The sequence below is a fragment of the Aulonocara stuartgranti genome, assembly GCF_965226115.1.
Source record: "Aulonocara stuartgranti genome assembly, chromosome: 5".
In the NCBI taxonomy this organism is placed as follows: domain Eukaryota; kingdom Metazoa; phylum Chordata; class Actinopteri; order Cichliformes; family Cichlidae; genus Aulonocara; species Aulonocara stuartgranti.
In genome coordinates, this window is record NC_138943.1 from 14,764,020 (window position 1) to 14,781,122 (window position 17,103).

A 17,103-nucleotide genomic window follows, 5' to 3' on the forward strand; every position below is an offset into this window, starting at 1 on the left:
AAACTGCCCATTCTGGGAAGGTAGCTACACTTTATGGGTGTCCCTGAATGTGCCACATGAAAACAATCGTGAAGTTACAATTTTGATAAGAGGTGTGTCATTTGTCAAATGACTCCAGAGACAGAAAAATGCATTAAATTATATTAAAACATGCTGGTAGAGCTGTCCATGTGATAATCAGTGGGTGTATGAAATCAGAGGGATTAAAGTTTGTATTATGTTGGATTTTATGACCTGCGTTATCATTTCGCCTGCCTTTAAAGGGCTGTTTTAAGGGTTAAATCCATTTTTTAGGTTTAAAGTTATTGTTAGGGTTCTGAACTTAGTAGTGACAATAAAAATGATAGATGTATTGACGTACCATCAAACCATAATGTTCAGGTTGTGATCTAGTGAAATGGTATATCAAGGAAAACTAAGAGACTTTGTGCTGTGCTATAAAACTTGTGCACAGCTCACTTTTACTTTAGTAAATATACACCTTTATTGGTCATTTGTTTGTTTTTGTTTTTATTTCTGATAATAATTTGGCAACAATGTTTACATATCAGTTTATTCTGTTTATTATAGGATTTTTATCAAATTCCAGCTTATGTTCACCACCTCTGTCTCCTGTTTCTTCTTCCTCATTTTCTCCTCCACACAGCAAAGAACTTCTTCCGGGTTTCATACCGTACTGGAGGCCAACTGCAGAGCCACTGCTTTCAGGCTAGTGACGCCTTCAACAAACAACAGTGGATCAACTGCATTAGACAAGCCAAAGAAGCTGCAGCACTGACTGGAGACCAGCTGCCACAGACGGGACATTGTCCAGAGACGGGGGTCAATGAACAACCAGGGCCACCTGTTGAAACAGTGGGGCTGTGGGGTGTGAAAGGACAGGGCTTGGAGGGAGAGGCAGGTCTGCATGGACAGCAAGAGCTTGGACTGAGGGATGGAGATGGGCTGGGTTTAACTCAAGAGACAATGACGGGGAAGGAGATGGAGGCAGATTTGGGTTTGCATGGTAAGTCAGAGATGGACGGAGCACTACAGCTTGTGATCAGTGAAGCAAAGACAGGTGTGGAGATGGAGGGAAATCGGGGTGTTGGTGTGGAGATGGGAGCTGAACCAGGAGCCACTGTAGACTTTAAGGTGGATGAAGCGGGACAGACTCTCACCAGATGTGAAGATGCAGTTTCCATTTCCCTCCTCTCCTCTTCAATTCCCAAACAAGTGGAGGATGAAGTGATGGAGGAGGAGTGGAGCAGTGCTGCAGAAGAAAGAGAGGATGGTATGGACACTGGCGAGATGGACTCACTGCAGTGCCACAGGTGCTGATAGGACAGCATGAATCAGGACTGGAACTAAACTCAACCAACTTTGGTATTTAGTAATGATGTAACTAACAAAAAGCCAAATGAAACGTATATGAACAAACTTCTTGGGAGAAGTCACGAGACCAACCGGTGCTCACTGCTCACAGACATACTGCTCAGAATTAAGCTGAAGGTGGTAAATGCTTATACTGTGATATGTATGTAAGATGTTAAGTCCAGGAGATATGGTGAAGTAACAAAAATGTGCTCCAGGTGAAATAAAGACTCAGAAAAGGCCAAATTCAAACAACATTAGATCAAAAACATTAAATAAAGAAGACAACTGACCACTGTATCTGATGAGAACAGAGATAAGATGACAGCAAACATTACACATTTAGAAATAAGTATATCTCAAGGAGATGAGTCAGGAGGATACACACTTATTCTCCACATCGGAGTAAACAGTCACTCCCTAGCAATGTAAAAACATTGTTAGGCAGGCAGTGAGACACTCCTCTCCCTTAGGTTAAATACTCCCAGGACAGTCTCACTGCTGCACCCACTCTGGTTGACCAACGGATGCAAAAATAAAAGTCCCTATAAAAACCTTGGTGAATTTAGAGTTTTGACTGTTTAAGGAGAATTGAAAAAGTGAAATAGAGGAAATGATGTTAGCAGTTGCTAAATGGTGTGTGCAAAGGTTGGTCATAAGACTGAGGATTGGAAGTAATCGTCTCCCGTGCTGCTATCTGCTGTGTTCTAACTGCAGTTAGCCATGGATGTTGTTAAGAGGACTGGATACCACACCCTGTGGAAGTTGCTCACCAGGCACACACTGCTGAAAGACTGCTCAAAGGCCCTCCCTCACAGGTTTCCTTTCCAGCTCCCCCCTGGCTCCATCATAGCTAACATTAACTCACATTTTGTACTGGACCCGCCTTTGAAGAAATAAATCCTGTTCCAACCACCCCTTACCAGCAGCAGAGCTCAACAGTCTTTATAGTGGTGACCAGGCTGAGAACACTACTTTCACCGAATGATAACAAAACGTATGTCTCCATTTACTGTAGAAATCATCAGTTATTTGGTTACTCTTATGTTTGGGGTTATGAACACAGAAGTATGGGGGTTGCTCCTGGACAGGCTTCTCCTGGACAGGCTTCTCCTGGACAGGCTTCTCCTGGATAGGCTACTGCTCACCTCACTGGTCCTGTGAGGTGAGCAGTAGTGGAAAACAGAAAACTGGGAAATGTGAAAACACATTTTTGCTCATTGGTATATTTTACATACCAATTCTGTTGTATAGATTGGTGGAGACACAGACTGTATGTAAAACGTGGACTCTTCTGGTTGGAAAAATAAGTCTGCAGAAAGCCATAATTTCAGTCTCCAAAACTAAAGAAGAGATGTGTTGGATGGTTTGTACCAAACAGGAAATTACAGTATTCTTAGATAATTCCTTTAAAAGCAAAGCAACAAATCCCCTACTTTGAGCCCAAAAGCCCCCCCCCCCCCCCCCCCCCCCCCCTTCACTTGTTATGGAGGGAAAGAAACTATTCAATGAAGCCAAAACATTAATTGTACCAGGCTGTAAATATGTGGTTGTTGGGCATCTTTGCATGGGGAGACTATGGGGATTGATTTCCTTTTGGAGCTAGCCCCAAGCGGCCATGAGAGGAACTGCAGTTATTGGCATTTGTACATTGGCTTCATTTTTCAGCTCTGGCGGACGTCACTTGGTTTTCATCTCCTGTTTTAGTTTTCTTGTCAGATGTGGGATCGCTTCCTCCTCTGCTGCTATGTTTCAAAAACTTTTTAAAGCATGTCTGAAAACACTGGAGAGAACTCAGCTGTACATTCCCTTTTAATAGCAGACTTTATTTATCTTCTGTGTTCTGTAGATTTACAGTTTTTATCATGTATCCCAACAATATTTTGTTAAACTGAAGTAGCCTGCAGCAGCTGAAGCTGCTGCTAAGTGAAATGCTCTGTGTTCAACTCTGCATTAAAGAAGGAGCCTGTTGTACATGTACTGTATGTATATAAAGAATGTATATGAAGTATTTGTGTAATATGAATGAAGGGGGAAAAAAAACAAGCGCTACTGTTTGTTATATTCGTGCTTACATATTACACACAGAATGATTCCTGTCATCAATGTTAGCAAGGCTGAAGATGCTAATAATGACATTTACACTTAATTAAGGCTGCCATTTTTTTTAAATGAATTACACTACTGTGTAAAAGCTTTGAACCACCCCTTCATTTTTCTATATATCTTGCTAGGGAAATGGGAAATAGGTGCAGCACTTTATTCAAACATGTAGAAGAGTACATGGAAATAGTGTTTATAGGGCAAAAAAAAAACAAAAACCCTGGAAAGTCAGTATTTGGTATGAACACCTTTTCTTAGGCAAGTTTTCTAATAATTTCTTTATGCAGTCTTTGGGAATAGTTTTCCATTCCTATTGAATGAAATTCAAAGCTCTTCTTTGGATGTTGGCTGCTTTTTGCTCCATTCTCATATTTTTGTAGATTAAACCAAAAGAAATGGGACCAAATGGTGTATTTCTGCTTACTTGTTATATGTAGACAACACTGCTACATCCATTGAGTTAGATGCATTTTTAGTGCTTGAATGTTTCATAGGTCAATGCGAAGTGGTTAAATAAACAGAGAAAAACATTCTTCTGAAAATGTTCAGGTACAAGGACTGGACTGAAAATTAGTGAAATAGCAGCAATTTTCCAAAAAGACTAATTTTTCACTTATTGGGAGCACAATGTAAAGAAATGAGAGGTGGCTCAAAACTTTTGCAAAGTCCTTATAAGAGGAGATTTGGACATCTCTGCTCAGAGAACACTAACTATTGTGCAAAAACGAACAAGGTGATTATAAGTTGAAGTATTATTGTCTGGAACAAAGCATTAATAAATTGTTTTAATAGAAAGCCTTTCATTGGATGAATGGTTACTGTTAGTTTAAAAAAAATTCCTATCGCCTTGCACACACAGAAATGCAATCACTCAAATGCACAAAAGCTACAGTTACAACAAGCTATTCTGATTGCCTTCAAATCTTCCAAACCAGGGCTAAGTCAAACAACAACAAAAAAAAGACAGATCACGACGGATGTCATTTTCATGGCATTGTTGTGCACCAACAGGAACCACTGCACACGCTGGTGCATTTCATCTTAATACCTAACGGCAGTCAAAATACAAGTGACCTCCACCTGTAAAACCATTCCTGTTTTGGGGGTTGTCTCATTGTTGCACTTCTATTGGTGTCTGTGAAGGTTCTCAGTCATCCAGGTCATCATAGTGAAAGGAGCTTGCAAAGAAAAGCGTCTGGACTTCTTTAAGTTGCTTGAAGACATTTCACCTCTCATCCGAGAAGCTTCTTCAGTTCTAAGGTCAAATGGTGGAGAGTCCCAGATATAAACCTAGTGGGAGTGACCCCCCACAGAGGGACAAAAGGACCCCCTGATGATCCTCTAATCGCCTGAGCCAAGGTGGGAAACTGGGCGTGGGTCCCAATCAGCCAGAGTTTCGGGTGTGTTCATTGTGAAACCTGGCTTCTATTGGTGTTAAACTTCTATTGGTGTTAATGAAATTACCAATAGGTAATTTCATTAACACCAAAGCAGCTGAAACTGATGAACAACCCCTCTGCTACTTAAATTATCAGATCAATGTCCAAGAAGTTATATTGACTTGTCACTATACTATGAATAAAAAGTGTTCCTGTCATGTTTTTGAGCAGTGTACATCAAGGAACCCAAACAAGTTCCTCATCAGGTCAAGGCTCCACAGTCTATTTACACCTAAAGTCCACTGACCACCCTTTCAGTGATGAGAATGTACACATCCTGGACAGAGAGGACCACCGGAGTAAAGAAAGCCATTGATGTAAAAAGTAAAAACCCATCTCTGAACCAGTGAGGGGGATTTGTACATCTTCCACCACAATGCTGTAATTGCAGCCATTTCCCGGCTTTCTGTGAATGACTGCTCATGGACATTGATCCATAGTCATGTAAATTTGCATATTAACGATCATGAAACTGAGCTCACAGCCTATTGTTAGTCAATGGCCATTATGCAAAAGTACTTTTCAAAGGTATAGGAAAGCTACAGTCAGCTGAGACTGAAAAAGTCACTTAGACGGGAAATATTTCTCTCACAGATGTTAGAACATTGTGTGATTTCCTTACAGAGCACGCATTAAGACACTCCAGCTTAGTCCACTACTGCGAATTAATGTTAACCGTGCAGTGCTCATTACAACCTCAGAATAGCATGACATCATTTTCGTTCACTTGCTGTAAAGAAATATTCTCAGTATGAAATAATCAGATCATGTACAGATAAACTGACTGCTCAAATAACAATGACGCATTGGAAATATTTCAAAACGAATCTCACGTTTTTCCTCTCAGTTCTTTTTCACTATAAAATACGTTTATTATAAATATCCATTTATTTCCAACTGGAAAATACAGAAACTGCATCTTTAGAAAGCAAGAGACACCATGTGCTAAACTACATTTGATGTGTCTGTTTGTATTACTTGAACCAGCCAAACCAGAAACAGTAGTGCCGTTTATGGTCGCCCCCCTGCTGCAGAGCTGCCTCGATGGCTGGAGTATTTGACAGTCTGTCCATATCAAAGCATGAACAAGCAGGATGTGCAGGAATAAAGGGTACATTGTGTGCAGGCGGGATCTCACTGCTGGACGATTGGACATTGTGAATGAAGGCGGTCAAGGCATTATCTACCTGCACCAGGCACGTGCAGGGGGGGGGGGCTGGAGGGGCTTGAGCACCCCCCCTTTCCTGATGGGTGCCCAAAGTGCCCTTTTGTTGAGGCAACTTTTCAAAAAATATATATATTTTTTTTGTGTGGGCGTGCGGAGTCTTGTCTGTGCCCCTCAACAATAATGTATACTATTAATCACAGTTTTACTGAATAAAAGGATCTGGCTTGCATCAGTCACATGATCACATTTAACCAATGATCGCTCTTGACGGCAGAACGCGCTGGTTACGAGCCGGGAACGAGCTCACAGAGAGCACGCGCATTTTTTGCAGTCCGGAGCTGTAGGAGAAACACAAATTAACTCAGAGACACAGACTTACTATATTTCTTCCATACAGACTGATGCGACAAAACCAGTAAGTAGGTGTACAGCGTACACTATAGTCTATAGCACACAGGAGTATTGGCTTATTACGTACACGTTGATAAGTTGTCTTGTGGCAACTGACAAACTGAAACAAATGAGCGTGCTGTGTGTGCAACAGCGCGACAAACATTACCTGTCCTTTTATTAACTGCACATGTAGTGCTGGTCATAGCTGCTAGCTCACTGGTTAAGGCTGTCATGGGTCTGTAGCTCTGTCCACCGTTTTAGGGAACATATTTAGTTTTAAAGTAAGTTTCCGGGCTTTTCCTGCCTTTCTGGAGGGCTTATATTTCACTAAAAAACCATCTAATATGCATGTCCACATAATTATGCATTATTATAATATTTAAAAAAAACACACGCTGTATTTTAAAGAACATACATTAAGAAGCAGATTATATTAGATTTATATTTTAAATAAGACAAAATTTGGATTTTACAGCAGTAAAATGATTGTATCTCTACAGTTTAAAAATGTAATAAGCTTTGCCCCTGCACAGAGTGGATAGTGAAACAAATGGAATCATCATAATGACATTATTTCATATTTATTACTTCCCCCTCCTCATTGCTTTATTATTGTAGCTCTAGTAATAAATAATAATGTAAGGATTCTGGATAGCATATACAGTATTCTGAAGAAGGTCTAAAATGTCACTGTGTGTGCGTGCATGTGTTTGTTTTATGTATATGGATTTTTTTAAATTATTACTCTCATGATATAACATTGTCCAGACATGCCTGGTAAGGACATGAGGAGGAAACAGTAGGAGCTGTGTGAGGCTACTAAAGGCAGTGCTATAACATTTTTCTGTCATTTTATTATAGATTAAGTGCAAGAGTTGTTAGGTGTGGATAATTAGATTATAGTTTATTGCAATAGCAAGTTGTGCCTTGTTCTCAGATAGACAGCAAGTGGAGAGTGATATATGAAATGATGGGATGGAAGGAAGAAGAGAAGCAAAGAGTGATTCACAGGCAGAGCCTAATTTATTTCTCACAGTTTTTTGTTGCCTTATGGTTCCAAGCGCTGTCACCAATCTTTGCATTTTGTTATTATGTCATGATACTTGTTTAATCAGCTACCATCTCTCCTATGGACTTTTTAATGTCTACAGTCTCAGATCAACACAGCCCTGCCCTCCAGCACTATCAGCAGCAGGAGCAGCAGAAACCCCTCAACAGCAACATTGTACCCATCAGGTAAAACATAGGCTACGTTTGCTTTGCATTGTCGCCACCTCACAACAGTGATATAGTATGATGCGATCCCATATTAGATTCTTGATGAATGAATGTGTGTTGTTGTTATTCAGTCTGGTTCAATGTGCCCCTTTTTAACTTTGAGCACCCGCCCCTTTAAACGTCTCTGCACGGCCCTGCTGCTCGGCTTCTTATTTTCCCTTTCAGTGGCCCTTTATACCACCATTTTGTGCTACACCGTGGAAAAACATCGTGGGAACTGTCGCAGTTTTAGGCTCGGGGCTTTGTCCTCCCTGAACCCTGACATGCTTTATTTTACAGTTTATTTACCCATCGCTGTTCTGCGTCCACTGAAACCGTAATGAAACTGTGGGGATGGGGTTCGTTTTCCAGAAGATGGCAGCATTGAGATAACCAGGTGCAGCTAAATCTCAGTGAAGAAGATCTGCGCCCACAGGAAGCATGGTGCGGGTTGAGTGCTGCTCCGACTCCCTCCGCTGCGGGATTAGGAGGTAACAGCGGTGTCATCGCGGGACTGTAGCAGAGACGAGGTGCCGGAGTGACGGTTGAGGAGAGACTATTCCGTTACGTCCAAAATACATACAATGGACGACAGCAGCCTGCCCCGGAGGGAAGCAGGTCGTTCGAGGAGGGTGTCTGCTGCTGCGGAGCTTGGAGCTAATGTTAGCCTGCAAGATGGCGAGGTGATCGACCTAACCCCTTCCAGAGAAAGTCAGCCTGGAGCGGACAGACCGGGCGCTGCTGGCGGGAGGATGGAGAGGAGGAACTCGGCACCTCACATAGTCCATAAGAGGCATATGCCCAAGGAGCCCTACAAGTTCCACATACCGAAGAAAACTGAGGAAAAGAAAGGTGGGCCATTGTGTCTGTATATTAGTAAAATTACACCATAGCATTCAGGACTTCTCTGTGCTAATTTGTTTAGATTTGTTTTTTACACCTGAAACACTGCCCTGAACCTGAGTTAGCAACGGGGAAGTTCCATTATCGGACGTGCGAGTATCAATTCGAAAACGTTGTTTTCTCTTCTTACATCGCACAACATCACGGTTGTGTCCACAAATGTGTATTTCATATGTCCAGCCCTACTGTCACCATCAGTTTTACGTGTATCAAACTCCGTACAAGCTCCAGTGTGTTTGAGTACACGGTTAGGCTTAGTGAGGGATGCTAGGAGTTAGCGTCACCAGCCAGTTAACATTAATTACATGCTTGTAAGTGCAACAGGTGTTTATTTTTCACTTTATAGATGATTTTAGGCTGTTTGTGAGTGAAAGTAAATATCCACGCATTCATGTACGAAATTATAAGCTGCATTTTCCCCTTTATGTTGACATTAGCTTCTGCTAACGAGGGTTAGCTAAAGCGAGGTAACCGCCTCCTTGTTTACATTCCAGTTATAAGTGTCCAAGTGCTCACATGTACTTTGCGCTTTCTGCTCTTGTGTTTATGGCTACTGTCATCGTGTCGACCCTAAAATGGGATCTTGAGGACATTTTTTGGCGCTTTTTACAGAGTCTACTATAAGATTAAGGCTAAAAGTTAAATGAGCTTTGAGATAAGGTTTGGTGTTGTGCTTTTTAGGGATTGTTGGTAGGTCAGAAAGATGTAAGCCTGAGACCATGGTAATTTATTTTTGCCTTGATTAGCACCAAACCAACACAATAATTTTGGCCCGGGAGCCAGTTTTAAAGGATGTCATTGCATATATATCCCCCATGTACTCCATGCAACTCCCTATCCTATCCTATCCTGTCCTACTCAAACTGTTATGTTCCTTGGTACCTTCCAAGCAGTCTTTCCAAGCCTAATAGACCACTCCTACTGAAAAAGCCTCCTTTAGTTCAAGAGAAATCTTAGTTATTTTCTTTTTCCTCCTTTGAATGCATCATTTAACAAACATAGTTAATAACCACCATGCTGATGATTATAGGGTTTTTTGAAGCAGTAAATTCAAAGATAGTCAGGCTATGCTGACATCTTCTTTATGTATTATAGCTGTCTGAGACCACAATTTGAAACTACCACCACATCTTTTTGGCTTGTGTTTGAATATTTTGTCTCAACCCCGGTGTTGTAGCTGTGGAACGGACAAATATGTTGTGGGTTACTGGGGGCATTAGCTCTTTTTGTTAAATCACACATTAGTGTTTGATGCTCCAGCTGAGCCCTCTCCACTCCGAGGGAGGCAGCTGCTACAGGTTTTTCCTGTTCTCCTGAGAATCTGGCTAAAAAAAGAAAAAAAAACAGCACCTGTCCTGTTGTAATTAAGCCAGTCTGTCAAATATTTCTGTGGGCCTCCTTATGAGGAGCCTTTGTGCTCAAAGCGACATAAAGGGTGGGGCATATTGGTGGCTTTATTTCAAATTTTACAATTTTGTCTGATATACGTGAACAGCAGGGTTACTGACAAGAGCAGTAATATTCTGTACAAGCTCAAGTTAAAGTCCTGTTATTTGACTTGAGTTTATGGTCCTTCTAGAGGCAAGTGTGTTAAAGTCAGTGATGACCAGGACTGACCAGGGAAACTGAAGATACGGTTGAAAGAGCTCCCCCTCAGCTCGTTATATGCCTGTTACACATACACAAAGCAAGGCATCAAGTTCAGTTACCTGCAAACTAGGGGTGTCATGATATCAGCTTTTCATGGAATTAATATTGTGGCCCATTGCTTACTAAATCTGGCCCCTTATCTCTTCCTCTGTGGACACCCCAAAAGAAGTTACATCATCAATTACTTGTCCAGTGGAAGAAAATGTTATGTTGAACAGAGAACACTGCAAACAGCCAAACACACCTGTTTCTTGCTATGAAATAATGAAGACAGTGTAAAGGTATATATGTAAATTATAAAGGTAAAATGGATTCATCATTCTGAGGGATTATTTGTGAAAGTGGTTTTTATTGGCTCTAATCTCTCCGGTCTTTCTTGCAGCTCTGTTCCAGTATGTCTCCACTGAGTCCAGAGAGTATGAAGACATGATGACTATCCTGACCTCCAGCTACATCGACACTAACTCTGCTGGATGCTTTACGTACTCCATACCTCGGCTTGTCTACAGTGAGCTGCTGGAGAAAGAGGTGAGAGATAAACAAGTCAGAGTCGTGAATTCATTAAACAACTAAATGGGAGGGAGGGGGAAATCAAGATCACCGTGGGTTACGTGCAGGGACTACTTTACTTGCAGGTTGTGACCACACGTCTTTGCTTGGATGGTCTGGTCAAGTGGTTTTGTAACAGTTTACTTTGTGGGCAACACAGATGATAGTACTAAAAACAAAGAAAAACATTGTCTCACCTTTCTTTCCATATAAAGAAGTTTAACTACGCGTTTAATGCTTGATATATCTTAAGACAAATAACCGCAATGTAAATCTTACTTTTATAATGCAGAAAAACTGCCTGGAATATAAAATAAAAACCAGAAATCTTTTTAGTCAAAGAAAATGTCTTTTTTAATGCAAACCGCCTCTTAAAAAAATCAAATTCTGTAGTAAATATAAAAAAAAAAAAAAAAGGGAATTTGTATGTTATTTTAAGGAATGCTGACAGTAGACAGCAGCTCATTTTATGCCCCTTAATGGTTCATCATTTACTTACAGGCTGTAGTTGATGTCTTTGTCAGTAAGAACATTATAAAACAAACACAAGATTTAACATTCTCCAAAGCTGTGCTGTGGGTTGGATTGGACGATTTGGTGTGTTGATTTTGGTTTCAGGGCCTTATGTTGAAACCGCTGGTGTACTCTGACTATTCATTTTCTAGATCAAAGTATCACAAAACCACTCTGCTGTCTTTTTTTTTTTTTTTTTTTTCTTCAACACCTTGCTTGGGTAGATAACTTCCTTTCCATGAGAGAGTAAAGAGCAGTCATAAGCAAGCTTCAGCTGGTAGTTGGTGACGTAACTTCTTATGGGGCGTCCACACAGGAAGAGAACAGGGGCCAGATTTAGTAAGCAATGCAAATTAATGTGATGCCACAAAAATTATGCCAGTATTACTTAGCTGTAGATCCTGTTAACACATCTGTCAGTTAGGGAGGTGAATGAACAGACATTGTCACAGTACAGTAAGCAGTATAACTGATTCGATTTTAGGAAGAAAAAAAAAGTAATTTTAATCCTGAATTCTGAAATCATATATTTCAATATTAAAGGAAGTAAAAGGAGATGTTAAAGGAGATTTAACCTCGACAAGCTAATATAGTTAGCTTAGTTAAAACAGAATCAGTTCTTATTTAGTGTATTCTGCTCTGTGTATTTGTCTTGCACGATCACGCAAAATAGATTGTTCATCTTTTTAAAAAAAAAAAAATTCCTGGTTAAATAAATAAAAGAAATTAAATAGAAATATCGGGATTGGGGTACCATGGACATGTGCAAGTGTCAGTGCAGTGCTCAGGAAATGAACAAATCAATATTTCACTCAATAAAAACTACTGTTTATTTACACTGAAATGAGCTGAACACATGTGAATGTATTGCCTGTATTTGCATGGTAGAGCAGCTATTTCAGAGGCCATGTTTGTGTTGTGAGAAAATTTAGGTCTTGGAGTAAGAATTATGAATTGGATAGGTTTGTCATTAGGAAAAGCTGTTTAGAGAGATGATATTGTTTGTTTAGTGATCATTGTACTGATCGTTTTTGTGTGTGTTTGTGTTTATGATTGATCACATTATTTGTGTGTGTGTGTGTGTGTTTTTAAGTTTGTGGAAAAAAGGAAGGAGATGAAGGCAGAGGGGAGGACCGATAAGGAGCTGGAGGAGTGCTACTGTTTCCTGTTGACAGACACTCAAAAGGTAGGAGTGACACCGAGCTATTGGTTCAGTTAACAGTGGTTTTGTTTGTTTTGGCCTTTATCCAGAGACATAGTCAATTTACATAGTTGATTTACTTAAGGGAAGTATGTATTTCTTAGAAGATTTCTTCTTAAGAAATTAAGTTTACAGGGAAAAGACACTGCTTGTAGTTGTTCCTAGAAAACTGAATGACTGTGTTTTCTCTGTAAAATAACTGGGATCACGCCAATAAACCATGTCCTTTAAGACTGAGCTTTCATTATATCTGTGATCTAACTTGTGTTTTGTTTATTGTTTTAGCTTCCCCTGCTCTGTGAGAAGGGACTGTTTGTGGGTCAAAGCTGGATCACAGTGTTGGGAAACCCCAGTAAAGGTAATAGTGCACAAATGATCTACATATTGAGTTATTGTATGCTAAAAGGAGAAGTCACAACAAGCTGATATTGAATTTATTTTTTTGAATCAGCTTTCCAGTAAATATACAGTTGTGCCTTGACTTATGAGTTTAATTCGTTCTGTGACGGAGCTTAAAACTCAAACTACTCGTATGCCAAATCAATTTTCTCCATTGAGATAAATGAAATGCCATTAATCCGTTCCAGGCCCTCAAAAACGCTGCCTCCGGATGGTTGGAAAAGCAAAGTTTTGCAAAATAAATGTAAGAACAACACTGATAACCGCATAAGGTGAACGAGTGAAACACGACATGCTCGGCAGATGTTGCTCTAAATTTCAGCTCTAAACTCAAAATTGTACAAGAGACTGGGCGTATCTCGAAAAACTTGTTAGTTGGGGCACTCTTAAGTCAAGGTACCACTTTAAAAAAAATTCTATAAGTAGTAATTTTATCACTTTGTGTGTGTGTGTGACATATGTGTCTGCATATGTTCTTAGGAGTGTATCTGTCAAGGTACTCAGACCTGCTGCAGATGAGTTCCTTAACACCAGGAACTACGGGGGAGATTGTCATCTTCAAAGTGATGAAGGTAAGTTACAGGGTTCATATGTGCGTGGAAAAGCTGAGAATGGTCAAGGAATTTTACAAACCTCTAAAAATGTTGGAAAGTTCAATAAATCCACAAAGTCTAGGAAAAGTCATGGACTTATGTTTCACAAGTACTTCTGTAATAGAGTATTTGGGATTCAGGTAAAAAAAAAAATCTGTATTGGTCAAATAATTGTATTTTATGAAAAATCTATCACTTTACTCAGCTCCATGTTATTCTCTGTTTAGACCCCAGCACGAGCTGAAGCCTGCACTTTGAGGACAATTGCACAAATACTAAAATAATGCTTCATTAATGTCTTGCTGCATTTATAAAAGCACAAAGTAAGAGCAGAGAAAAGCAAGGACATGAGACATGCAAATTGTTGATTTTGTAGAAGGGATAGTCATCGTCATTAGTCATCATTTGAATATTCAAAATATTAAAAAAAAAACCCTCAAGCAATTCTAGCTGCTATTTTTAAAGTACATAGTTTTTCTTTCATTGACCAACACTTAGTAGGATATAATAGAAAAGTGCAGTATTGAGTCACTGATGTAAGTCAAGAACAGAGTTTGTGAGGCAAGCTTTCTTGTAATTATCGATTTGATTGCTTATTTTATGTTTCTTTGTGTTTTATTTATTGCTGAGTTGTTGTGACTGTGGATATGTCATTTGTTAGCTGGCTCACTCTGTAGATATTTAAATTATATATAGGTTAAACATCACAAAACTATTTTGACAACCACCAAACATCTAAAACAGCAAATGAAAGCAGGTAAACGGAATCCGCAAAAAGACGTAAATAGCGCAGATCCGACGCATTAGAATCTGTGAGCCCTGACGGCGTGTACGTGTCGTCGGGTGAGAAAGCCGGCAGCACACTGATTCTGATAAATCTTTGTTGTTAAACTCAATACGTAGTGGTAGAAATGATTGTAATCTGCAGTGGAATTCTTTGTTTGGCGTTTTAGGGAAAAGTCAAGAGCATCTATGAAAACATGAAAAACCTTCTAGATCCAACGCCTCGCTTTGACAGCCATATCTCCAAGAACGCCAGCAAAGTCACCTCGCTGAACTCATACCGCGCATTTGAACTCACACAGGTAAATACACTCAAACACAGAGGGGAAAAAAAAAAACTGAGAAATGGACAACTTACTCTGGGACAAACATAATGTCCCACACATTTTACACACATTTTATCTGTTCAACACAGAAAATTGTTTCAGTGCTTTGAGATGTTTTATAGTCAACAGGAGTCTTTCAGTTGGTTCTGGCGGTGTTATTGGGGTCCGGTTTGTGTTTGGCAGGAATTGAATGTCTGAATTTAACTTTAAAAACAATATCCAGAGAGGATTGTGTGGAAATGACTCAGCTGTTGAAAAAGCAGACCTAAAATTACACGTCTGTCAATATGTATTTTTTGTTTTAAATTGAACAAAATGACATGAAAAATATCTTTCAGCTTCAGATGGTTTATTCGCTAAAACAGGTTTTCTAGTTAAAATGTTTTTGTTTGATGATCAAATTTTTAGTTTCCATATTTGTACTAGGACTGACCTGAAAAATAAATTTTCCATGGTTGGGTTAGGGCTCATATTTAATGTGTGTGTGAATTTCATTTCATGGGTCAGTGTTGTCTGAAATGGAACAGGCTGGCTGTACACTCACACAAATAACAGTTGCAGCATTTGACTCTGATTGTTGTGATTGCCACCTCATTTTGTCAAAAACTTGTCCCATCCATGCACCCATCCATCTGTTTTGGGTGGATCATTGCCAACATGTCTGCACTACCTCTGGATACCTAAGCCCTTTGCACACTGATATAAATGTGCTACCAAAATCTCACTCAAGACGCTGAAGCCACCTCAACTTGCTCCTTTCATCATGGAGAAGCAGCCACAGTATGCTGAGCAGCTACCGAAGGAGCATAGAGAGGTGCTCCGTTTGGAGAAGGAGGCTCATCTGGTGTGTCTGTGATCCCATTTTGGCCCTCTTTCGAATTTTGTCTTTCTTTGTCTTTGCCTGGAAAATAAAAATCAGTTCTATCTGCTGATGAGGATATGTTGTCAGCGCTAATGGTGACATCGTGATCAGTGCATATGACTTATCCTACTTTTACTAGCTGGAATTAATTTGACAGCACCTCTTTTTCTACTCTGAGCCAAGATGGTGACCACTAATCATTATCATTCAAATTATTTTTCAGGTGTTTGTAGTGAGATTCATTTAGTTTGTTCATACTTGTTGTGAATCTACTTGTAGGCAGTGCAAGTATAGACACAGCATGTGTAAATGTGAAAAAGTACTGACATATGCAATCACGTCTGGTTATTGAAGAGGAAAATAAGCGTTTGGGAACCTTGTGAGTCTTTTAAAGAAGCAATGACTGCTTTAAACAAAACCGTTTTCTTGATTATTCCAGCAATACTTCTACGAGTATTCATTCGACGAGCTGCGACAGCGACCTCGCCAGGTGTGCCCGTACGCTGTGGTCTCCTTCCAGCTTAAAGGAAAAGACTCTCCTCTTCCCAGTGCACCTGTAGCACCCATCAGGTATGTGAAACATGTAAATTGATGCTATTCTAGCGAGATGACACCTAAAGAGAGTGTTCGCAGGTTTCCAGGAAAAAGCAGCCAGAGCAGCTTCAGTAATTAACTTTAGAAATGGAGTCTTTTAATGAATGTGCTCTTGTTTTGTTTTTTTTATATTTTATTCCATAAAAGTCTGACGGACATTTTAGACATGGAGGAATCAACAATGGTTCTGAGTTTTAACCTCTATCTCTGTGCCAAAACTGACATGAAGTTTGTAATTTGTGTTTGGTGGGCAGGTCGAACAGTCAGTCAGCAGAGGGGAGTAAAGGTGAGCACTGGTCCCTGTTTTTTGTCGATGTAATCACACCTGAATGTGAAAGGTCACCTACACTGCTTGGATATAAAATAAAATAGGAAGCTCTGTGTTTTTTGTTTTTTTTTTCTTTTCAGTCTTGCTCTGGTGCTGATGAGGTTTTATTTTTCTCCCACAGAGCATGCTCAGTTCACAGTGTGGACTGGAGACCTGGTGAAAGGCGACCGAGTGCTCTTTCAGATCTCGCTCTGTTCCCTGTCTCCTCCCTTCCTACCCCACAAACTGTGAGTACTGAGCTGACCTTTAGGCTGTTTAAAGCAGTGGTTCTCAAACTGTGGGTTATGGAGTTCCTGTAGGTGGGGTGTGGATGACCAGAAAAGACATTAGTTTGCTGACTTACTGACCAACATTTGTGACTCCTCTTTATCTTTAAAGATGGATTGAAATCTAAAGTGGGTTTTAGATAGACTTGAATGATATAATCAGCTACTTGTGATGTGAGTCTTCCATCCTGCACGTGAACTCCACCATCTTGGACCACAGCTAGCGAGAGTTGAGTTTGGTCTAGTGAAACATAAAATGTTAGCGTGGCTATGTCAGTGCGCCCCAGGGTGGCTGAGGCTACATTGTAGCTTGCCATCACCAGTGTGTGAATGTGTGTGTGAATGGGTGGATGACAGGTTGTGTAAAGCGCTTTGGGGTCCTTAGGGACTAGAAAAGCGCTATACAAATACAGGCCATTTATG

The 17,103-nt window shown here is 40.1% G+C and overlaps 2 protein-coding genes across 10 annotated transcripts in view; both read left to right on the plus strand.

The window, feature by feature from the left end:
- Positions 1 to 4,251, plus strand: part of arhgef3 (Rho guanine nucleotide exchange factor (GEF) 3) — a 33,458-nt gene extending 29,207 nt beyond the window's left edge. For 5 of the 6 annotated variants that reach the window (XM_082533847.1, XM_082533848.1, XM_082533850.1 and 2 more), the window contains one exon: positions 647 to 4,251. In XM_082533847.1, the coding sequence (XP_082389973.1) occupies positions 647 to 1,320 (674 nt within the window). In that variant the 3' untranslated portion in view covers positions 1,321 to 4,251. The remainder of the gene's footprint in view (positions 1 to 646) is intronic. The other variant, XR_014276819.1, reaches the window with a different exon arrangement.
- Positions 4,252 to 6,364: 2,113 nt separating this feature from the next.
- LOC309706152 (protein TASOR-like) overlaps positions 6,365 to 17,103 on the plus strand; it is a 28,665-nt gene continuing 17,926 nt past the window's right edge. For 3 of the 4 annotated variants that reach the window (XM_082532421.1, XM_082532424.1, XM_082532423.1), the window contains exons 1-11: positions 6,365 to 6,478; positions 7,608 to 7,692; positions 8,014 to 8,565; positions 10,649 to 10,794; positions 12,422 to 12,514; positions 12,815 to 12,887; positions 13,409 to 13,500; positions 14,475 to 14,606; positions 15,932 to 16,062; positions 16,341 to 16,372; positions 16,536 to 16,641. In XM_082532421.1, coding sequence (XP_082388547.1) covers positions 8,298 to 8,565; positions 10,649 to 10,794; positions 12,422 to 12,514; positions 12,815 to 12,887; positions 13,409 to 13,500; positions 14,475 to 14,606; positions 15,932 to 16,062; positions 16,341 to 16,372; positions 16,536 to 16,641 — 1,073 coding nt within the window. In that variant the 5' untranslated portion in view covers positions 6,365 to 6,478; positions 7,608 to 7,692; positions 8,014 to 8,297. The remainder of the gene's footprint in view (positions 6,479 to 7,607; positions 7,693 to 8,013; positions 8,566 to 10,648; positions 10,795 to 12,421; positions 12,515 to 12,814; positions 12,888 to 13,408; positions 13,501 to 14,474; positions 14,607 to 15,931; positions 16,063 to 16,340; positions 16,373 to 16,535; positions 16,642 to 17,103) is intronic. The other variant, XM_082532422.1, reaches the window with a different exon arrangement.